Below are 24,136 nucleotides of genomic sequence, written 5' to 3'. Positions count from 1 at the left end.
CTTTCATTTTCCTTCTGGACATGTAGTAACTTGGTTTTAAAAGGTTATCTTCAGCACGTCAAGGTATTCTGAAGAGGATTTTCCCCATTTTTCATGACAGCAGTGAACAGGTAAATCAAAACACTGGGTTTGAAGCACATCAGACACCTCTTAGGGGAAAACACTGTCACTTTATAGGCTTTCTTCTCTGAAGAATAGCAACAATACAGATGTGCCATCAACTGTATTTTCCCTGTCAGATGAAGGAAATTCTGGTCACCACTGTGTTTCTTATTCTGCATGGGTGTACTTCTGCAGACAGCAAGGGTAGTTTGGAGGTCTGTCCATGCCCCACACTCACTGGAGCCCAGGCAGCTCTCGTAGATACAAAGGACACTGGCAGACACCACTGCCTGAGCACCTGTACTCCAGCTCACCAAAGCTGCAGAGCAGATGAGAGAGCACCGTGGCAAATCCTGTCCTTCCTCTCTCTACCAGGTTAATGTAAAGCAACTTCCCACTCTTTTACAAAAGCTTTTTCATCAGGAGCTTTCAGTTTTGTATATTTTTTTCTCTCTGATACCTAATCTGGAACAATTTGGGGTGTCATGTATTTCACAGTCAGCAGTATTTCAGCAATGGTTGCCCATGTACCTACATTTTCATGAATGCAATTTGCTAAGATGGAGATAGTTCTCAATCTCAACATGCAGAGAGAAGTGGAGAGCAGAGCCTCTGGCCCTGGTTCAACCAAGACACAGCTGAAGTTCCACCAGCAGGAAGAGAGAAAGGATGACAGGGTTACTGCTGAACCTCTGCTGTGGGAAGGTGTCTTCTCTACTGAAGTAACGCTGGCCAGCAATCCTGTTTGAGCAGCTCCAGGACCAAGACCATAGTGTGAGACCTCTTCTGTCAACTGCAGCCATGCTGACTGCAATGTAGGCTGGAAAAGACTTAAGGAGAATCTTCTCTTATTAAAAACTGGTTGTTACATACATCACACTAGAACGGGTCTTCCTATGATCTGAGAGAGAAGGGTAAAAAACGAAACCAGGAAGTTGGTCATAGAAACTGCTATCCAGAAAAGAGTGTCTGCTAAGATATTATTCTGACTGATAAATGAGCCAAAAACCAGCCACTTACTGTCAATATTTTGGGTGAGAAACCCGGGGCGGGGGGGGGGGGAGGGGGACGACGTGGAGGGGGGAGGGCAGGGCAGGGTTGGAGGCACTGAGAGGGACTGTTTTGAACAGGATTTTGCCAATGCTAATGATAATCTGCCAGAAATATTTAATATCCACTCAACTTACCTTTTGTTGGTATTGAACTAGCACTCTCTGAAGTGACTGAAAGAGAGTGGTGGAAGGAAGATGAAACAAACAGATGAAAAAATAACACTGCACAGTGTAGAGCAAAGAGATTATTTAAAATTATTAAAATGATTATTTTATTAATAATATTAGATATATATATTAATATATCTATATATTAATATAGCTATAATAATATAGATATATTAATAATATTAGATTATTAAAATGAAAACAAAACCCCCTTTCCATTAAAAAAAGAGCAAGAGTAATTTTTTGTGTGTTTTAACATGAGAGCCACAATAGTTTGTAAAATGATGTTTCAATTAGCTATGATTTATTTTCTGCTGTTACGCACTTTCCTTTTCCACAATTGTTGTGCTGTGACCTACAATTGCATTCTAATATTTTGGCATGACTTTTGAGTATGCAACAACAGACACTGTGAGGCCATGCAGCATATTCTGGTTGATTTCTGAGATCCTTTCTGAATGAGTGATTTTAGCCTTGAGAAACTTATTTGTGAGATAAAGTTAAAGAGAGCAATTCTCATTCATAAGACCTCTCTTGCCTTTTAAGAAAGACCTTTATAGTCAGTTTTCCCCTTGTTTCCTGTCAATTTTTTTTCATAGAGAAGCTGAACTGGGGTGCTGCCCACAACCCTCTCCTCTGAACTCTCATAAATGAGCAGGAACAGTCAGTGCAGTTCCAGCTGGCCAGTAAATGAAGTGTGACAAAAAGCTTTACCTCTCTATTTTAAAACAGAACAAAGCTTTAAACTGCTGTACATAGAGAGATTACAGGCATTGAAACAAATTAAAATAGCATATATCCTGTGTAGCAGATGACAAGAGATGAATATTTCAGTCCTTCACAATTTTTACTCAATTTTCCTCAAGTGTTTTATACAGCTCTGTGAGACACCTTAATTGCTACAGGATACCCTCTCTCAGCAAAGATTTCCAAGAATATTGCCAATTTGCAATACAGAGAAAGAGAATACTTCAGCAAAAGCAACATCTTTAAAACAAAGCCCCTCTTTCCACTTAAAAGTCTGACTGTACTCCAGTAAAGGAATGAAGTTAGGGTACTTTGAAACTATATAGTTCAAAGGCAACTTTGAAATTATATCATTTTGGGCATGATTAATGCTGCAGACTCCTGTCAGGTATCAGTTAGCATCAACTGAAAATACTTATTGGTTCAAATTGCCTGGAGAAGCTCTAATTCAGTAAGTGAGAAGGCAGAGCTCAGCAAGAGGAATGGGAAGCAGGATGTACTCAAAGTACCTGGTTCTGAATATGTAAGTTTAGTAACTCCAGACTGATACTTCCAGCCTCTGTTGACAAACCACTGGTAAGGCTTGTGATAATACCAGTGGCACAGGGAAACTCATCACTGTGTATGTCTAATAAGACGAAGGAAATGTGTAAATAAATCATATAGTAGTGACCTGAAAATAGAGGGGCATCTTTCAGTGGTGCTTTCTTTTGGTTTTTTTCTATTGTAAAAAGTTATTGAAATATTGTAGTGTTCAGCCTTAATTTTCTCAACAGATACAGTTAAGACATTCAAAAATACATAGAGAAAACTCCTCCTTCCCATGCAGGCACATGAAAGATGGTCAGATTTCTGCTGTTTTCATTTTAACAGCGATGTTGAACAGGTAGCTGCTAAATGAGCATAAGAGGATGTAAACCTGTTTTTTTGAAGTCCTTATATCCTCCTGGAGTAGAAAAAGGGACATCTTTGGAATGGGTGGTGCAGAATTTTTCTGCTTTCATGGAGAATAAAGCCCTGCAAACATTTGACAAACAGATCTCTCACTTGATGATACAGAGGACATAGTTTTGGCAAAGAGCCAAGTCAAATCCTCTTGTGATCACTATAAAGCTTTGAACAGACCCTGTATGAAAGTGGAACAAAATGGAGTTTATTCTTTCAAAAAAACCAAACAGAAATCCCCTTTCAAAATCTAGCAGTGCCATTATCTTTGCCTTATATATGTTTGTTCTCAGTCCCTGAGAAAAACTTTTCTAATGCCATCAGGAACTCAGCCTCCCTCTAAGGTGAGTGACTGCTTAGTCATGGTGTACAGGAAGAACTTAAAGGACAGAGAGAGGGAGGTACCAGGCATGCCTGTGCAAAAAGAAATTGTAACCTGGAGTCTGCTGCTATCAGTAAAAACCTGTAATTCAAATTCCACTGTCCTTTTAGAGTTGTGTTGGCTGTGAAGCAAAGCTGCACATGTAACTTTCCATCTGTAATGAGGATGCTGCTGTAGCATCCTTGGAGGATGAACATTGTGAGAAGTGACAGAAGCCTACAGCTTAAAATTATCAAATCCGCAAACCAAACCTGCAAAATACTTCACAGTACATATAGCTAAGTAAAAGGCAATGTCTCAGCAGCTAGTAATTTCAGCATGAAGCCTGTTACTAGTCACACTATTTCCCGAACCACCCTAAAAATCTGTTAACATCAGAAATCATGAATCAGTATTATTTATCATAGTGCAGGTTCCTCAGTTCTTTTATTCTGGGTCATAAGCAATTTTTCTTACTAATATATATTTTTTTTAATATTAGGGATACAAATATCTTATTTGTATCCCTAATATTAATTAATTAAACAACAATTATCTTGTTGTTTCTTTACTGCCTTCTTCAACATGTGTTTCTTTTGTATTGCTTACAGTTCTGGTTTTACAGGAGATTATGTTCTCCCTTCTCCTCCTTCTAGGTGTGTACTCGCTTGAGCTGCTGCTGTGTGACAGCATAGCTTTTCTATCTACAATGCTGAAGCTCATACTGTCTTTGCTATAAAACCAGTCCCCCAGTATTCAGATCAAGTGTGCCATTTCCTCCTCTCAGGCTGTGATATGAATGTGTTCTTTTATATGCTACAACTGGAAACATTTGGGAGTTTCAACAGGATAAACTTTTATGAAGTTACATGTCCCTTGCAGGTGACACTGCTGTTGCACAGGGAACTTACTCTTTCCATTTCCCCTCATATTTTTAAAACCCTGTGTGAAGGCCAGGCAAGGCTGTTGCCTGGCGTAAGCTTGAGCATTAAGAAAGATGCCTGATTAATGCATGTGCACATGCAGCACTCCACAGAGATGCACCTGTTAACGTTGATGCTGCTGTCAGTAATGTGCGTTCTGGAAGACAGGATGCTTAGCCATGCTAAGAAGCAGAGCACAGGCCATGCCTGGGGACATTCCTGTGGTGTTCAGCCCTAAGACAGATGTGCAAATGGAGTCTGCCTTGTTTTCTGTCCTGACAGTTTTCATATGGGAACTGAGCAAAGTATCATTAGAGAGTGAACTATTTTTAGTGAGTGGATGCTTTGCTTGCTAGTCCCCTAATTTTGGCAACTGAGAAGATGTACATGCTTGCTCCTATCATAGGCAGCACCCAGAAAATGCAAGCAGGTGTATCACTACCTAGACTACATGAGGATGCTGTAAGAGAAGATATAGCCTCTTTGGTGTGGCTCTTGAAATCTCATGCAGATGCCTGAATTTAGGCATCTAGTGTTAGAAGAGAGATCCCAGAATATCTGAGATATCCACATAGAGCTGGTAGCAATGTCACAGGAACTACAGAAGGTCCATGTGATGTTGGAGGACAGGCATCATCAGCATCTGAGTGTCTAAAAGGGCATGAGAAGCCCAACAGTTGAGTTGCAATCCTAAGTCAGGAGGTGTCAATAAAAACATGGTTCAGTCCTTAACGAGTTCTTTTCTCTAGATAATCAGTGTCTGTCAATGGGAACACAATTCAGCATGAAACAGGCATAATTTCAATATTTTTAGTTGTGTTTCAGCCTTTTGTTGTGGAAAGAAACACCTCTGTTAGAGGTTATGAAAGCTGTCAGCTACAAGGTGATATTTGAGCTCAGTTAGCAGGCCATGCACACTGCCTTAATGCCTCAGAAACAATGCAAATGTTTCAAACCAAGGCTTTCTGCAATACATTTTTGAAATAATGATAGTAATAATAAGAATAATTGGATTTGTCTTGCTGTGTTGCAGAGATGCTCTGTTGCAGAGATACTGTGTTCCCAGCTAGTTTAAAGGCTGTGTGATTTGCCCTGTCCCTTCAGGAACACCTGCTTGGTCTCTGCTGGGGAAAATGAATGGTCCTTGCTCTCCCTTGGTCTGGTCAAGAGCTGAGCAAATGCACAGAGCTGATAGCCTTGGGCAGTTCATCACCTATGGATCAACACCACTGGTTGCAGCCTCTCCTGTTTTCTGTTTCTCACCCCCTTCCCCCTCCCTGCAACCATAAATATGACAACCAGTGCTGCATTATACAAACTCTTCTTCCACAGTGGAAACATCTGCAGCTTGAATGCTCCTGCAGAAATGTCACTTGGGGAAATCGCTCTTCATTTTATGAGAAACTTCTCTTTCAAGCCCTCAGAGGGGCCAGGGAGGGAGGGGACACTGGGTTTGACACTAGTTCTGTGTTGTTTTTCAGGGATTTTGCAGAAGAATGTTGTGTCTGATTTTGTGGATTGTCAAAATGAAGCCAGATGGCAGTGGATTAAGTGTAATGCTGTTTTGTTGTTCTTGGGTTCACGACTGCGCTTCCCCTTGAGCGAGGGAGCCCTCCCCGCGCAGAAGCCCCAGCCCTGTGTGCCCCCAGCCACTGAGGGCCCCTTCCCATGGGCTCCCAAAAATGCTGCCCTGGAGGGGGGTAGAGTGGAAGCTTTCTTTTGGTGACGACTGCTAATTGGAAACTGCTTCCTTGACCTTTTTCATGCCTAGATTATTCACCAAGAGCCTGTTTGCTGCGCTTTCCAGCCGACGAAATACAGGTATTTTCCAATTGTAGTAATGGGTTTGCTTGCTGAAGTGAAGTTGCTGGGTGAGCAGCTGAGCCAGTGAAGCCTAGTTTCTTATAGTTTTGTGTTTGGTAGCTGTATTTCCTAATGTTCAGAAAGGTATGAGTTTAATTGAAGTGTTTCCCATGAGGCACTCAGGAATTTCAAGCCTTTTGTTGATTCCTCACTGTATTTATGGTTCAGTCTTTCTCTCCATATGAATGCTTAGTGGGATCTCTGCTCTCTGTTACTCTACCTTATTTTCTTTACATGTATGGACACATAATATCTTTGAAATCACTATCCTTTGTCAAAGTTAAGGGCAGTGGAAAAGGCCACTGGACTCTGAAGATATAGAGGGAAGACACATAGATACAGACAGATAAAGGTGTGATTGCCTCAACTTTGTTTCCCTTAGAAATTGGGTTAAGGACAAGTTATTAATTAGGAAGAAGATGAATTTAAAGCTGTGATTCTGAGCATTTTCTAGTTTCTTAATTAAAGGTAGACAGGCAGAAAATTTCCTCTTGTTAGAATTGTTCTTCTCTATACCCTTTCTCCTCGTCATGACACCTTTTTCTTTCCAAGATACCGTTTGACTGACTGGGTTACAGACCACAGTCCTGTCACTCATTCAGAGCCTTGTGAGGGCCACTCAAGCTCTGCTCCCTGTGCTCAGCACCTACAGACCACCACAATTCCCCCTAGCTTATGAAAACACCAGCAAAGGATGCTCTACATTTTTCCTTTCAGACTGCAGCATCACTTCAGCCATAAGTTTCATACTTTTCCTTTAATTTACTCCTTCATGATCATTCACTGCAATTTCAGTTCAAACCAGCAAATTTTATTTTGTAATGAAACTGCATGTTCTCATGTAGACCAGTAAGAGTCTGTTCAGGCTTTTTCATAAAGTCCTAAGGCCTGAAAAGCATTCTGACAAAAACCTGCTGCTTAATAACACAGGAGAAACCACAAAGCCAGTGTTGCTTCTTTGTTGTGCTCTGTCCTGTTCTTTCCTATGACAGCTTCTCAGCTGCTCAGGAATTTGTTTGAAAGTCAGCCGTGCTTCACAACTGTTCAAATATTTTTAGCTCTCTTCAGCAAGTCACCATCCCCTATCTTTTTTGAAAGTCAGTCTTTTCAGAATGTCTTTCATGTAATGCAAAAAGTCCTGTACAGATCAATGTAATGTTGAGTTGTTCTGGCATTTCTTGTGCAGATCCAGTCTCCTGATCTCAGCTGCTTAGCTTTCAAAGTCTTTGATGTGCAGACTGTCTGTGTGGCTTGCACAGCAGAGTCTACTCTAACAGTTTTTAGTCGGAGAAGCTGGCAGAGGAGAAAGGCTGCAATTAGGGTAATGTTTGCTACTATACTGCATGTTGTTGTAGTGTAGAGTATAGATAGCCTTAATCTAGTCACTGTCCCCAAAGCATAAGTAATGGCAATTTTATAGTGGCCATCTATTACCAAGATGCTCAGAAAGACTGGGGTTTCCTATCTTCAGTTCAGTGACTTTAGAGATAATTTTTTCCTGATTCTTGAGGAGATACCCTCGTGCTGTAAAAGAAATTTTTCAGAGAATTTGCACCCTAGTACTCAGCTTGTAACCTCTGGATTTCACCTTCTGCCTTGGTGGTCCAGCGCGGGCAGCCCCAACATCAATTCTGAGCGTACTTTCATCTTCCTTGTACTACACTGCACAGTCTGGAAGGTATAAATTAGACATATTCAAGTATTTCACTAATGTACTGAGTCTATTTTAAGCAGAAAAATCAGTAATTTTCTGTTAAACAGAGGTAAGTTTGGATGTGCTTTTGTTTGTGTTTATTCTCAGAAGTATTTTTCATTTATAATGTGAGCGTCTCCCCCTCAAATTCTTCTCCTGTTTTTCTTTACTGTATCCTGTTGTTATATTCCCTTTGGAAGGTCTTTTAGAGAGTATTTTTTTACAGATTCTAAAAACTTCCTTCCTGGCATTTGCATTCTCTCTTCAGATGTCAAAATCAAAGATAATGGTCCATTGCTGGTGTTTTGGGAAGGGAGGGGTAGGCAAAGGAGTTTGCAGTCTCTACACACTCGTCAAGTCAACTTACTTTACGTGCAGCGTGAGGGACTTAGTGTGTACCAACAGTAGCTCACTGTTAGCCAGTACAAGAAGGAGACATTGAAATTCAAAGCAAGCATTTTGAAAATTGTCAGTATTTTCTGATCCATTTCCCCACATACAAAGCAAACACATCTTCCAAGGAACTTTGTGAACGTGATGCAAATCTAAATACGAATGGCAATTTTGTCCACAGGGCATGAATATAGACTTGTTCTGTCAGCACCAGGGATGCTCTGAACAACAGCCTCAGACTGGAACCTTTGACAGATAATAGTAATGCCATTCATTTACCCTTAGCAAGTATCTCATACAATGTAAAGTGTCAGCACCAGTTCCCTGGCAAAGCAGCAAGAGAGGTCAGTAGCATGAAGCACAGGTATGTCATCGTTGTACCTGTGGAGATTTGGGTTCAACTCCTGCCATCATATCATACATAGAAATAGTTTGATGCCTTTGCTGTCCCACATCTGGAATATTTCAGCATATGTGCTCTTCAGAGGCCTAAAACTACAACAGCAAATATGTCAACATTATCAACAGAGATTCAAATAGATGAGCTGTGGTACAAGTGCTTGTTCAAAAATTTCTCCTTTGTATGCCTGGGTTAGACCTTAATTTTCATGCTTTCAGAAGTTAACACATTCAATAGAGATTCTTCCAAAATAATTATGCTAGAAAAAACCACACAAAATATTCAAAACATCACCAGACACTGAAAGCTGAGTTTATAGTTTCATAATGGGTTAGAGAAGAAGTTTCATTTTCTCTATTTTGCTGAAGAGCTTTCTGCAGTCTTGCTGCAGCCCAGAACACACTGAAAGGGGAACTACACTATGACAGTGACCCAATAATAGGAGATTTCTAGAATCACAGAATTTTCTGAGTTGGAAGGGACCCACAAGGATTATCAAATCCAACCCTTAAGTGAATGGCCTGGGCAGGTATCAAACCCGCAACCTTGGTGTTGTTAGCGCCATGCTCTGACCTGAGCTAATAAGTAAGTCAGCTAAATGGAGTTTCTGAATTTGTTTTGAACAGTTCTATTGCCACTTCTAAGGTATTTCATGCTACAATGTATAAAAACAAATGTTTTCTCAAGGAGATCTCATTTGAAATGATATTTAAGCATCCACATTACAGACCCCAGACAAATTCACTACTACTACTACTACTACTATTTAGTTTGTGAACTGCTGAAATGCTGTTCAATCTTGTATTGAATTTTATATATGTATGCATTATATATAATGTATTACACAGTTACATATTCACTTGATATGGTTTTTGAAAATACGCAACATCTGAATATACAGTGTAGAAAACAACTATAGTTAAAAAACCAGGTCCACGACCGCAGTGTAGAAAACAATTATAGTTAAACAAACAGATCCCTGACCACCAAAGTCAAGGAATCCTGCTCTAGATTTGCAACTCCTGTGAGCTTCAGGAGAAGATTTTCCTGCTGTTTGGATATTTAAGACCACTTTACCACAATAGGAACAGGAGCTCTGCATTCTAGTTAAGACATTCTCAGAGAGAGTTTTCTCCCAGTGTAATGCTACCAGTTTTTCATCTCCATGTGAAAGCCTACCTGCTTTCACCAAACTTGTTTAATTGCTGTTGAAAGCCCCTGTCATCTCTAAGAAGAAGTTGAAATTGTTCCTGGAGACTGACAGGTACACAAGCAGAGTCACATGAGCTGCTTAAAATGCATTTTCTGTGTCGTGGGAGGGCAGAAGCTCATGAAAGGAGGCAGGGCTTGCTCTACACGGGAAAGGTCAGCAACCCAGCTGCTCTTCTATCCACTGTTTTCAGACCTTTTGGTTTGTAAGTAGAGCAGTTTAGGACAGAGTAGCACTTGCTCATTTGAGCTTTAGGTTACATCTCTGAGCTAAATACCTTCAATTATCACCATCTCAGTTTGCAACAGGCATTGCTAAGGAAGTTCTCTGTATAAAATGTTATACTCTTCATTGGCCTGTGTGTAATTATGGTTTTGTGTCCTTACAACTTTTGTTTCTGGTGTAATCTATACTGTATGGATTGCATTCTCCCTTCAGTAAATAAATTAGCAATTTAGCAGTTTGCACGTAAAAGGGATGTGCTTAGACTGATGCTTAACTCAGTTAGTAAAAGAGAGGTTATCTGCAAGTTGTGCACTATTGCCTGTTTGCTGAGCTTGCTGGATCAGCACACAGTGCCTCAATCTCCAGGCAACAATGTGTTCAGACTGAACGTGCTGGGCTGCTCAGGAACCAGTGGGTTGAAAAATTCTTACTGCCTTCAAGGTGGCCCCTTTCTGTGTGCTCTTTCCCAGCAGCTACCTTTCATGGTCTGCTTTGTGGATGTACTAGAACTTGCAGTGCCTGTGTGGATGTACTAGAACTTGCACTGTGTGTGACCAAAGGAACATTTGCATTCCTAAAGGCACACTATTCCTCCAGTTGTACAAATTAATCCAGTAAAAGATACAACTTTTCCACATATGGAGAAGATCTCTTACTTCTTTTTAAGAGCAGAGTGCCCATGGTGCCCATAGCATCCTGACTCAAATTTATGTCTTTGCAAGATCTTATCATGTCTATGGAAGTGACACACTTCATAAAACATGCTCTCTTTTTCTTAGCTAGATTGCACAGGCTTTAAACACTTCAAGGGACAATCCAGGGTTCAGCGCTGAGTTTTGTCCTCTTATGAGAAGGAAGGTACCAGCGCAGTAACCAGGCAGATCTGAGATGTCCATGGACCCCTGCCTGTTCCCAAAAAATTTCTGCAGAACTTCCCAGTTTGTGCTGTGTGAAAAAAAAGGATAGTTATAAGTGGGCAACCATGAGACATGCACAGCTACTAATGCATTTTTTTCTCCTATGTGGAACACATCTGGGTCTCTTCAGAGAATTTCCATGACTGGCTCAGGCCAGCACTGAGCCTTTTGGCTGCAAGGTGTTGCAAGTATTGCAGAAGACTACAGTTCCTTCATAAGTTGTGCCTATGTGGCCTATGTGGAGTACTTACACTGATAGCAAAAATTTTATTTGCTGAGTTATTTTGCAAAGCCACCTGGAAAAACATGACACTTTGATGCAGAAAGAATGATGCTGAATGCCATTTTTTAAACAGTGCTGCAGAGATTGTATTCCAGCCAGCCTGTGTCAGCATTCCACAGGTCAGCACAAAATATCCATGTTGGTTTTGGACTGTTTGCACACTATGTAGCTAAACCCTGCACTGGCTTGTAATATATACAGTACTAAAAGATGGAGAGATTGAATAGGTGGCTGGGACAAAATATCTTGACTCTTGGGAACAGCCGCAACTGTATTTAAAGTAACTGCATGAAGAAGAGGGTTAAGAAAGTAAATGTGGTTCAAATTCTCCTTGTCAGGAACAAATTAAATCAGCATGGTAGATGATCCAAATTTGGAAATGTTTATATGCTGAATCTGGGAATCTGGGTAATAAGTAAGAGGAACTAGAATTTGTCAATAATCAAGATAAATTCAACTTAATTGTCTCATCGGGTTGCAGTGCTAGAGGGATCAATATGCTAGAATATTGTATAAGTTGTTTAAGCAGACCAAGGGCGATAAAAGAAATTGTGTGAGAGGAATGACTTTGTCTATAACCTGGTGACATATATCTGCCTAGCTTAGAACTGGGAAGTGCAGGATCTTAGGAAATGCAGCACAAAAAATATGCTGATTATCAAGGCTCAGCCATGAGCAGGGGTAGGCAGAGGTGACATTATAAGTCACTGAAATGAATCTGAAGACAGTATGAGCTAGTATTGCATGGGGGGAGGCAACAGTGTAATTATGGGGAACTTTATTTGGCATGTTTGCTGAAGATTTCATTTAGCAGCTGGTGAAACATCAATAGAGTAGCTTTAAATCCTGGATGATAGTTCTGCAAAAAAAAAAATTGTTAGACCTAGAGTGGAAGAATTCTGCTTTTAGGTAGCCTGATAGACAGAAGTGAATTTAATCCACGAGACTGTAAATCAGGTGTTGTCTCACGAAGAACTGATCATGACCTGGTTACATTTAATACACTTGAAGAGAATACAGTCCCAAATCCTAATATTCACACCTGCTGGTTTGAAAAGGCCAATTTCCCAAAACGGACAGCCGTTAATAAAACTGAATAAGGAGAGGCATGGAGGCATGAACAAAACAGAAAGTTTTTCAAGAGCTTACTAAATGGGCAAAACATTGTTAAGACAACATGTATGGCAAAAGAAGACAGAAAGTAGAAGTGGGCTTAGGCATCTGTATACATGTGTTTAAACAGGTATGAATTTGTCCACACATATCTATATATGGGACTGCATAGGCATACATCTCTATAGACACCTATGTGGGCATGCAAACACACAGTACTTACATATTTAAATAAACTGTGTGGCTGTATATTGGAAAAATAGGCTATAAAAGGGAGATAAATATCCACTGATATTTATATGTTAAGTATGGAAACTACTAGTAACACCTATGTTCTGAAAGAGTTTTAAATTTACATAAGGAAAAAAAATGTAGCAATGATGTGATCCAAGCAAGGATTGTTGGTACTGAAACTGCTAATAAGAAATGCATGTATACCTGAAATGTTCAGCAAGTATTTCTGGTTTATGTTTGGAACGAAAAAGATGGTGTATATATATCACTTGAGGTGGATTAATTCTTTTCCAGCCCATCTGCAACTAAAAGAATGTTAGACAACTCCTACTTTGAGGAATCAGCTTTAAAGCAGTAGCCCCTGTATTTCCAGCAGCTATGCATCTTAATTTTTTTTTAATTGGCTGAGAAATTTTCTGGCCCACTGATAAGAACTTTCGATAAATTTGGGAACATTGGAGAAATCTGCCGAGACTGAAAGCACACTATTTTTTTTGCCAATGCCGTAACTGCACAAACAGAGTAATTCTGATAACAGCATGGCAGACAGCCTGACCTCACTTCCAGCAAAATAATAGAGAAGCTGATATGGGAATTCAAGTATAAAGAACAGGAATATTATTAATGGAAGCCAATGATGTTTTCATTTAATTCAGGCCTTGTCAGGTAAGCTTGGCTTGCTTTTTTAATGTAAGATTACCCACTTAGTTAAAAAAGTTACTATAGGCCTAATAGAAACTGAAAGTCTTCCATTTGATAGCCTACCATAATTTGATCCAAAATGTAGCATTTTGCATTCTTGTTTAAGAACATGCCAAGTGGCTAAGAGCTGGTGGATCAAAGGAGTTGTTGCAAAATCACACTAAAAAGAATTATTTTAGTGAGATTCCAGAGCCAGATCAGGACTCAGCCCTCTTTCAGCACTGTTCACTACTTAGTCTTGCAGGAAAAATACTGAACTACTCACTGATTATGCATGGCACTAGAGAAAAGGGCATCTGAGTTGCCTAAAAAGCGGACTTCAGACTGAAAAAAGTGTGCTTTAACATGATCAAGGGTAAAACGACAAACCTGGAAACTGGGAACATATACCATATGGGGGAGACAGCTTCAGAAAAAAATAAAGACTTTGGAAAGACTTTGGAGACCTTAATGGGCAACCTTACAATGTAGTCATAGCTCAGTGGCAGGGCAAAATATCTGGTGTGATCCTTGATTACATGCGCAGAAGTCAAGTCAGGGCAAAGGTCTGATTTTGTCTGTGTTTATAGTATATATGCATATGGAGAGACTCATGAAGTAACATCAATCACATGACAGCCAGCTTTTTAAAAGAGGATTTAAAAATTGGATGAGAATGCAGGGAGTAACAAAAATCTTACATAAAGGCAGGTCTTTTTGTTCCACATGAAAAATAGATGAGCGTGTTAGTACAAATAACACATGTAGAGGTACAAGATACAGCTACCAATTCTTCTGTCTTGCCAGGAAATGCATAACATGAATTGATGACAATAACCTCAGGCGGTGTCATCAAATTAGCAATAAATGATCCATGTATTTTTACATTTACGCACAATTAATTCCCAGAATGAAATACCAAAGAGACCAGCGGACTCCCCACCTTTTGGTTCTTCAGACCAAAGTGGAATGCTTTTCTAGAAAGACTCCTGATAGGGTTAAACCCAGGCAATGGGTTCCATAAAGGGACAGAGCGGGGATGTGCAGCTTGTGGCATGCAAGGAGTCAGACAAGACGACCTCCATCTCTCAACAAATCTTGAACTCCATGAATCATTTCCAGGTATAAACCTGGATGTAAAAGTTAATTCAAGAGTGGACTGAGCATACTATGTGCTATATTTGTACATGCTTTAAGTACAGAAATTTAATTCCACTTTAAAACAGTTTCTTTACCATGTCTAACAAAGTGTGGGAAAATTAGTATGCTCTTTATGCCAAAGACTTCTTTGGTAATTAGGAGCAAATCACTTAATTTCTGTGTCTTGATTTGCCCATTTCTAGGGAATGAATCCCAGCTTTCCTGAGTTCTTCTCTTCTTGCTGGAGAGACCTTTTGGGAGGGACTGCACAAATTTATTCTTCCAAAAAGGCACAAATAATCTGAAAACTTGGGAAGGGCACAAGACTGATGTTTCAAATAGATCAGAGAGCTTTCACCCTGCAGAAGGTACTCATTACCTTGGTCAGCAATCCATCTGTACTGTGAACCTTGACGAGATAACTATAATTGTCCTAGGATTGGTTATGTAACGAGCTTGCTTTGCAATTTAACTAATGAATGTGTTGAGAGACCAGATTAATCTTTTAATTTTAAGAATTTCTCCCAATGGAAAACATATAGTGTCTGCCTATCTGTAATATTATCCTCTCCCTGCAGCCAGAGTGATTTGGCCACTTGAATGTTTGTTTTGCTTATGTATGTAAAGCTCATGTGTTGACAGATTTTTTCTGGAGGAGGTGGAAGGACCCCAAGCTTCACTTGAGATTTTACAGCTGGGTCTGTGGGCTTTCCAAGTCAGGGCCATTCCTGAGGAATGCCATACAGGCTCTTTGATGGATGGGATGATTTTAGTTGCTAGTATGGCACAAGTTGCTGGTTTGGGATTTTTTCTAGTAGGGCCATATTTAATCCTGTGCTCTGCTAGTCCATGAATGCTGTCCATTTCAGAAAAATAGTAGTCTGGTACTGTTGTTGGTTCATTAACTGAGGACAAGAGATTATTTTAATCTTGGGGTTTTAATTTCTTCATTATGCTCCTGTTCTCCTTCTCAGGAGTCATCTAGAAAATATAAAGATATTGGGTACAGAAGATCCAGTAAATGCTTATGACAAATGAAACATGACTTCACAGAGTAACCTACAGTTTTTAAGAGCTTTGCCAACTGTAAATTACACCAAGTAGGTCAATTTTGGAAGTCAGCATCTTATTTAAACTGTCACACTGTACAGAATTGCTATTTAATATTGGTGATTAATGACTGCAGAGTCCAGTCTAATTTCCAAGCAGACTGTCAGTAGCACTCAGTAGTCAGCAGAGAGTCCATAGTACAAGTGTTTGGCAACCCTTTTATGTTTTGCGATCCAATTCGGGTTGCTCATTTTCCACAAAGAGGAAACAAGAGAAGGAATTGATATGAAAATGCTGGCCTACAAGCTGGAGTTGGTTTTACACCTGATTATTCCCCCCCTAGAGTTTGTTCCTATTCTTCAGTATGCCTCTAGAAGCTGAGGTGCAATCCCACGGGAGAACATTGAATGTTCATGCCAGATGTGCATGTGGCCTGCCATTGTGGAGGTCAGGAGAGGGAGTTTCATCTGGGGGACTCCAAACTCCTGCTGTCTGGTCTGTCCCCACCACTCTGAGCCGTGACCCACAGCCCTTGATGCTCCTTTCCTGGCCTCACTCCTTGCTGCTCCTCCACTGAGTCAGAGGGTGAGCCAGGTCTACCTGTCCCCTTCCTCCTGGTCTCCATCCTACTGTCCATCCATGGGGGGCAAGGACAAGGGTGTAGTTTACCGTTGTGGGTACATCACAAATCCACAAGGAATCTCCAGTGCTGTCAAGTACTTGAAAGAGACAGCATGGCTCCGTTCCCTGCCAGAGCTGTGTAGACAGGAATGTAACATGCACTGGTGAAAGCTCTTTTATTTCCTTTTTATAAGCAGTCTGCTGCCTGGCCTGGATAAGGGACTGGGAGAGAGTGGTCAGCAGCAGGCAAAGAGCTGACCTGACCCCTGCCTCTTCTGCTCTGGTTTTATGGGGCTTCACAGGAGGATGCACAGGCCTCTGTGTTTGCAGGACACAGTGATCTTTTCAACCCAACACAGAATGGCATCCATTACAATATTATCAACAAACATTTGATTATTACCATTTCCCCTAATATGACTTGACTAATCTTTTAACTTAGCTTGCACAGTGTGTACTGCCAATACTTTCAATGTATGCTGAAATCATTTAGTTGAAGTAAATAAATGAGTAAGTCTAATACAATAGAGTTTACAGCATGTTGTCCTTCCAGAAATAATTTCAGCAGTAGTGAAGTATGGAATATCTGCAACTTGAAATGTCTGTCCTTATACCTCTAATTGCACAGCTTGAGATCAATGTACAAATTTATTTTAAAATTAAACATCTAAAGATGTAAATTTTTTTGCCTCCAATGTATGAATCTATACCAGGAAATTAGAAGTTTATCAAACAGGCGTCAATGCACCAGTCAGATCTATGATACACTGCTGTCATTTTGGTGCAAATTAATGAATTGTAGTGGGAAAATGTTCTCACTTTTTCGTGATGTTGGTGAAGAAAATCTGCCAGAGCCTTTAGCCAGCTGCAGGCAAAGGAGGGAACTGGTAAATAATACAGTTTACAGGCTGCAGTTCAAAGGTTCTTCTATGTTCCTTCCCAGCAGATGAAAGACATGTTCAGCTAGAATCTTCCATCAACAGGTACCAAAGAGATCACCAGTGATTTGGTTCAGAGCCAATAAATATATCACCTTCTAGGAAAGTAATGTGCCTGGTATGTATAAAGAAGTATAAATGCCATTCCAGAGCCAAGAATTTGGACAGGAATGAGTGCCCAAGAGGGCTGTATGGGTGAGGAGGAGAGCAGAGAGCCTTTTGTCTGAGCAGAGACTTACGGAATGTGAGGGGAAAGGAAAACAGGAAAGCATATCATGAGATAGGAAAGGCTATTTAAGCAATCCAGGAACACTAGCGTGAGAGCAAATGAGTTGGAGCTGGCCCTTAGTCTGGAAACTTAGAAAAGCCTCCCAGCAGTGGGAGGGAGGGCAAATTTGGCTAGTTTCTAAGATGGAAATTAAGTCTGTAACTGAGCGTCTGATGTGGTCACCTGTGACAACTCGGCTCTGGGCTTCCCGATCTAGGGCGAGCAGCCTCGGAGAGACCTCCCATGTGAGGAAGGATTTAAACACAGGCTTTGCTCAGTGGGATTGTATTTGCTAATGTTTAAGCTTCTGTAGCTTAAGCATGTTTTTAAAAGTACATTTCATATGCATAGTTCAATTTTGCAGACGACTGATGCAAAATTGACTGAGGCTTGCTTATCTGGCCTTGTGACTGCCATGGACATCTGGTCCCGTGCAGGCTGTGTCTCTCTGTACTGCACCCATCCTGGGGCAAGAGCAGCAGCTGCACAGTGCCCCAGATCCAGCACGGCACTGCCTGGGTTTTGGACAACTGTACACGGAGCACTGGCAGGCTGGCTTGGCAGCGACCCATCCCAGGTTTCCTGGAGCAACTTGGAGCAGAGGTGCTATGCTGTTAGGGCAGAAAAGGCTAATACTACTGCAAATAAGCATCCATCCAGCTAAGGGTATGACTGTCACACTTGCTGGTAGGACTTGACATGTCAGTTGATGATTTCTTAAAATAAATATTTAACAAGGGATTTTATAATCACAAGTAGCAAGCACGCTTTTAAAATGTTTGAAGGGAAACAAACTTGCATAAGAATGAATTGGAGGCCAAGACCTGGTAGCCATAGATGTTTATATCACAGGCTGGGGATTTCCTCCTGCCTGTTTTCAGTGTATACTGCAGTTGCTTGATTCAAGTCCATCTCCAAAGCTCCAAATTTCCTTCCTTAGGAGCAAATGCTTAAGATGGCTGAAGTCATTGCATTTATTAGTGATTTACGTAGTTGGAAGATGAGGGTTTCTTTTCCTCTATTGAAAATATTTTTTGAGGAAAAGGTCTTTTTTGCTGCTGCTGGTTTTGCTATTAACATTCACACTCAGCTCTTGCATCACATTGCAGCAGCACAACACCTAATCTACAGTACATTTTATCCTCTTCTTGGGTGCTTTTTAAACTGCAAATTACTGGGTAAGAGGGTTTACTGCAGTCTTAGTTTTGCAACATTCGTGAAATTAACAGAGTTTGTATTTTCAGACAGCTGATTCTGGAGTTTACAAATTGCTCTTATGTGGTTCAAGTGTTCACCACCAAGTGTACAGGAACAAGGTGAAGACTCAGCTTCCAAACTATTGATTCTGTGTTAGAACTTGTGGACCCCATCTTCCTTTTCAAAGGGGAAAGCCAACATGAATCTCTTGTCTTGAAACAATTTTTAAGATGATCCACTTCTATTTGCTAAATTTGAACCATGCTGATTGTCAGGTTAGAAGAAGAAAAGAAATTCAAGGAAGAACCTGATTGAAAATGAACTTTGGTATATGGCGGAAAAAAAAGTAAAAGCTTCAAATTACACTACTGTATGAGCAGCCTGCACATGCTTATCTGCCTGCGGGAGACATGACTGGGAGGGTGTGGTCTTTTAGACCTTAAATTGCTCAGGTTTATGCAATTCAGCTTTTCTGCACCTTCTGTCATGCCATAGGCTTTGCCATCTGACACGGGCACCATCCGGTCTCTGCCTGCAGCTGCAGGGCTGAGGGGTGAGTGCAGGCCCTGCCCAGCCACGCTGGCCCACACCTGGTGATTTTCCACCTGCACAACTCTGCCGGCAGCGGATGAGAGACACTGCAAAGCCACACATGTGAGTTGAAAGACTTGTATCTTTCTTTATGCTGTTCCTACTTTCCCCCTTGAGCTGGGCATGAGTTGATCCAGGGGAGCAAAGGTGGAAGAAAATGCTCTGGTAAACAAACCAGCCCTGTTTAGTGGCAGGGGGAGTGGGCCCGAACCTCAGCCTGCACACTCAGGAGCGCCGTGCAGCCAGGCAGTGATAAACACCTGCCGTATCTGTCATTAGAGATTCAGCTTCCCCATAACCTAACGTAGGGATTGTTTTCATAATCTAACAGAAAAGGACATATAATGTACCTGTAGGTTGCTGCGCTTCTTGGCAGGGAGTGTTAAAATACTGCTTACATACATACATGCTGATATGCAAAACCACTGAGCTTAGTTCATAACCTTTTTGTTAGCTAGATGTGCTTGGGTTTTTGTCTTCCCCATTGCTAAGAAGGTCTATTTCTTCAATAAAGTGTGTTGAAATCCAACTGATTATTTGTGGAGAGGTGCCATTTGTACTGCAGCTGCTTTAGCCCATCGCTTTATTAATCCTCTGGAAACCCATTTCTTCCCCTCCCCCAGGTTAAAACCCACAAAGTCTCACTGCAGCTGTAGGAGGTAAATTGAGGCTACATTCACCACTGCTGTATCTTGCTGCTTGATTTTATGCATATAACTGCAGCTGAGGTGAGGAAAGAAAGAGAACTTGGTTTGGTTTTTATTTTTAGCTCCTGTTCTTCTCACTTACTTAAACTTACACTCAGTCCTTTACTCAAAACATCTTGTAATTCAGTACAGGTATATGCAGCAGCTGCAAACCTGTGAATATATATGAATAGGCATAACTTCTTGTAAGCTTTATTTCTATCCATAAGACTGATTGTTTGTGTGAGAACATGTATATTCACAGTGCCAGCACAGAACCCAGAACAGCAATGAGGATACGTGGATATCTTCACCCACCGAAATGTACAATCAGAGTAGTCAGTAGACAAGGGGTTCAAGTACATAAATCAGATGGACCTGCTCATATGTTTAAACTTCTTAATGTTTTGGGTTGTTTTTAATGACCAGGGATGTACTGCTTGCATCAAGCTCTCAACCACTTTTACATCTGCCGAGGGAAAGCACAAAACCCAGAAAAGGTGCATATTAGACTTGTATGTCATGCTTTTTTATGCTGTCTGATGACTAGGAAAGGGCTCCTTCAATAGCAGGAAAAGCAAGATAACCTTAGGTGACTGTACTGGGCACTGTGCAAAGCACTTGTTTTCCCACAGTCTTCTGTAGAAATGGAGCTCCCACTGCCCAAAATTATTTTCATTTTCTCATTCAGGTTTATGCAGAACAACATCAAGGCAGCTCCATCACTTCATTGAAACAGCAGGGTCTCTTATCTGCTGTTGTTGGAAAAGTACGAATGCTGACCTGCAAATAAAAGCCAGAAATCACTGTCAGGAATTTGGAAAGCTGCTGCTGTGTGAGGGGTTGTATCGTCAATACTCCCATCTACTTTCCTAAGACTGAAAATTCCTCTTAAGGAAGTAATCTGTTACTAATTTGCTATTTTATTCTTCCACCCCAAACCTCAGAGCCTATGTTTAGTTTCCAAAGATATAAATTGAATCAATCTGGGAAAGCTTGTCTCATCATTATCTTATCCTTGCCCCTTGAAAATACTCTCCCATTGCTAATTTCTCTTACTTGTTTGTGGTCCTAGAGAAGTGTCCTCTGCTTTGCTCACATGGATTCTGCTTTCGCAAGGGTATTCCAAGCCCATGTGTTTGAATATTAACTGCATCTGCAGCATAGAGCTGGAAAGAGGAATGTTCCTGGCTCTGAGTTGTGATCATCTACTAGAAGAGAAAATTGAATTGTCTTTTGGAAGAAGTTTGAAGGTGCTGGCATCTTCCCCTAGCATAGCTTTTCTTTAGTAAAATGGGAATAAATTTTGCACGCAGGATGAGATGATAGATTAGCTTCATTTCACTGCAAACCAGGAAATCAAGCAGCATTGTTTCCAGAAGGAAGGTAAATTAATACAGGCTTTCAAATGTAGAGAGTCTCCTCCAGGCTGGCTGCTGGAGGGAAGCAGTCCAGCATTTCTGGAGATGTCAGCCCTGTCTGCAGGGCTGGGTGCTGCCACCTGGCTCTTCTCACTGTCAGGGCAGATGGAGGCCTGTGGCTGATTTGGAGGGGACTCTGTGGCCAGAGCCTTTTGAGGAGGTAATGAGACCCCTCTCTTGTTAAAATGGCCAGACACTGATGTCCTCCAATGCTGCCTGACTTAGCACTTATTTGCAGTGCATGTCCAGTTCCTTCATGGAAATTAGAAGCTGTGATGGACGAATATGTAGTTGATCTTTCCAAGGCTTTCCCTAAAGGCTCAACCTGAATCTGCAAAAGCAATCATTACCTGAATCATGGGATTCAGAGGGATTCAGCACAGAAGACAAAGTTTCACCTTCCATACATGTTCAGGGAATGGTTAGTTGGCAGCTCCGGTTTTGTACAACTGCTTCCCACTGTGTACTGTTCCCATTCCTCTGAATAGAAATCAATTGCTCCTTTACAAGCAGCTAAACGCTCAAACTTCGTACCTGTCTAGCTGCTCCTGGTAACCCTCTCACTGGTCCTCCAGTTTCACTTTAATGCACCTGCAACATTCTTACTGGGTCAATGTCTTAATAAAATAAATGGGATTTATGTGCCATAATTTCTTTTTAAGGAATGCTTCCTATTTCTCTGTCTGGATTGGTAAATCTTTCAGCAAATGCCTTGCTTGAAAGCAGATAAATTTTGATTGCTTTTAGTTATAGTTCCTGTCTACTTTTTGCTTGTCTTTTCCCTAGTCTTTTGCTTTACATGCTTACGGCTACATGGTATAGATTGTGTTGAAATGATGATGTTAAGTATAGGTGATGCTATTATTTTATTTTATTTTCTACTACAAAGCTGATTTTGTACAATATCTTTAACAGCATCAGTTCTCACAGGATTTTACTAGTAGAACCCAGTGCTGTAAAGTATAGCTTTGGGTTGTCACTGTTTCAGTCTGAGAACTCATCTAATCACACTACTGCTATTTAAAAGAATATCTCAGTTTAGATCCAGTCAAAAAGGGTCTGAGGCACTGAAATAAATATGACTTGTAGGAGGAATTTAAAAGAATTTAAAAATCCCCTGGCCTGCATGCACACAGCAGATCACATCTGATGGTGAGAAAGGATGCAGGAAGCAGGATAGTTTGAGCATGTAATTCCTAATTGGTTTCTCATCACGGGACTAAACAGCACACAATTGGTCTTCACACCCACAGAACCGGTTCTGGAAGTAGGTATTAATTCAACCACAGACTTAACTATCTTTCCCAGGCTGGTGTCACTCACGTGTCCTGGCTGACAAAACCTTCATAAGCCTCTTGTTGTTAAGGGGAATATTACAAGGCCATCAGCAACACATGCATGTTAATTAGCAATGGCCTTTGGGGGAGTTCCCACAGAGCCCCAATTAAAGCAGTGATGAATCAAGTCCAGTGAGTAGTACCATACTCAGGGATGTTGTTTCCCAGCACTGAGCAGATGAAGGCAGAACCAGGCTCTACAGGATGTGTTTTAGTGGCTGAGGGCTTGGTCACTATAATAAACAAAATTTACTTGCTGAGACTTTTGGTCAGCAGGGACTTTAGTCATTATCCTGCTACAGAAAAAAAAGGTGCCCTAGAACAGAAACTATTGCACAGCCTTACCTAGAGAGATCTGCTTCCACTCCTGCTTGAATACTTTAGGTTTATTCAGTCTTCCATTTTAAAGAGAGTTATAAGCTCTACTGTACACCTAACTCCCAAATGAGCAATAGGGACTATCAGCAGATATAAATGGGCACTACTTCATAAGAGAGGCCTGTTCAAGAGAAAAAATGTAACTTGTGTTAGCCCCAGAAAACTGATAGGCAGACCACAGTACCTGGGCTGCAAGGTTCAGCCTCTTCAGTGTCCAGTATATCTCCTTCCTTCCAAGAGTGCATTTTCCTTAAATGTGAAATTCAGCAGTCAGCATTGAAAAATATTTGTAAGCTCATCAAAATTTCTTCCCCTTTCCCCCTGAAATTTCTTTTTATGGATGCATATTGTGTGTTTGCCCATTTTTTTGGAGGCTGCCCCTGGGCTGCGCCACTCCACTAAGTTGTTGAAATTCACCTGCTGACTACCTTACCAGGGCTTGTGCCCTCCTTTTTTCAGGTTCCTGAATGGGACTGGGCCCCTGCAGCTGTAACCCTGGGACTGAGTAGCAGGGAATGCTTTCAGATTGTGCTATTTTAAGCAGCAGAGTGTCACTTTACTGTGCAGTTCTTCAATAGGGACTGGTTTTTTCTGATTAGGATTTGTTTATTCCGTCATTTTTGTGGATCCAAGTAGGAGGAGAAGGAAAGAGTAAGATACAGATATAATTTATGTTATAGACATTTATAGACCTATAATTTTAATTGTACATAGTATATAGTATTTAATAATAATTTAAATTATTTTATTATGTATAATATAATAATATTTAAATCTAAATCATAGTATGGGAGGTGCAACATAAGTAGACTTGAAATACAGATTATTAAATCCTTGCTCCACTGAATTTGCTTAATTTTTAAGTGCAATGGACCAGAGGTTTTAATTCAAGCATTTGCCTCTCTTGTTTAGACAAGTTACTCTTGGGAGCCAGCTGCTACAAGTTGCTGCTGTCCCCCCTACAGGTGCATGTCCATTAAGCAGAGGATGCAACCCTGGAAGTCAGGAGTTTGTGAGGGATTTCTCTCAGATCAGGTCTGAGAGTATCTCTGTGGTCACATTGCTGCACAAGGATTCCTGTGACAGAATCTGGGCACTGGCCCCACAGCATGGGAGCAGCCAGCTGCCCTTTCCCGTGCTCACCTAACCAAGTAGGTGCTTCTAACTGTGGGTTACTTCTAAAAAAAGGTCCCCACAGG

General features: G+C 40.9%; 1 protein-coding gene and 1 long non-coding RNA gene across 5 annotated transcripts in view; one reads left to right on the top strand and one right to left on the bottom strand.

Annotated features, from left to right (window-relative positions):
- LNX1 (ligand of numb-protein X 1) overlaps nt 1-24,136 on the top strand; it is a 122,775-nt gene that overhangs the window by 24,354 nt on the left and 74,285 nt on the right. The window contains exons 1-2 of one of the 4 annotated variants that reach the window (XM_048304618.1): nt 5,906-6,119; nt 19,020-19,178. Coding sequence is in view for 1 of the 4 variants with exons in the window: in XM_048304623.1 (XP_048160580.1) it covers nt 19,153-19,178 (26 nt within the window). In the remaining 3 variants the exon portion in view is untranslated. Of the gene's footprint in view, nt 1-5,905; nt 6,120-19,019; nt 19,179-24,136 lie in introns of those variants that run through there. The other 3 variants (XM_048304621.1, XM_048304623.1, XM_048304619.1) reach the window with 3 other exon arrangements.
- Nucleotides 9,093-22,448, bottom strand: LOC125326415. The gene is made up of 3 exons (XR_007203806.1): nt 22,438-22,448; nt 10,022-10,028; nt 9,093-9,168 (listed from the first exon to the last, which is right to left on the bottom strand). It is a non-coding gene; the product is annotated as an uncharacterized LOC125326415 (long non-coding RNA).

This window comes from Corvus hawaiiensis, chromosome 5 (assembly GCF_020740725.1).
Source record: "Corvus hawaiiensis isolate bCorHaw1 chromosome 5, bCorHaw1.pri.cur, whole genome shotgun sequence".
Classification (NCBI taxonomy): Eukaryota; Metazoa; Chordata; class Aves; order Passeriformes; family Corvidae; genus Corvus; species Corvus hawaiiensis.
The sequence above is the reverse complement of the archived record's forward strand: the minus strand, read 5'-3'. Positions and strand labels throughout refer to the sequence as shown.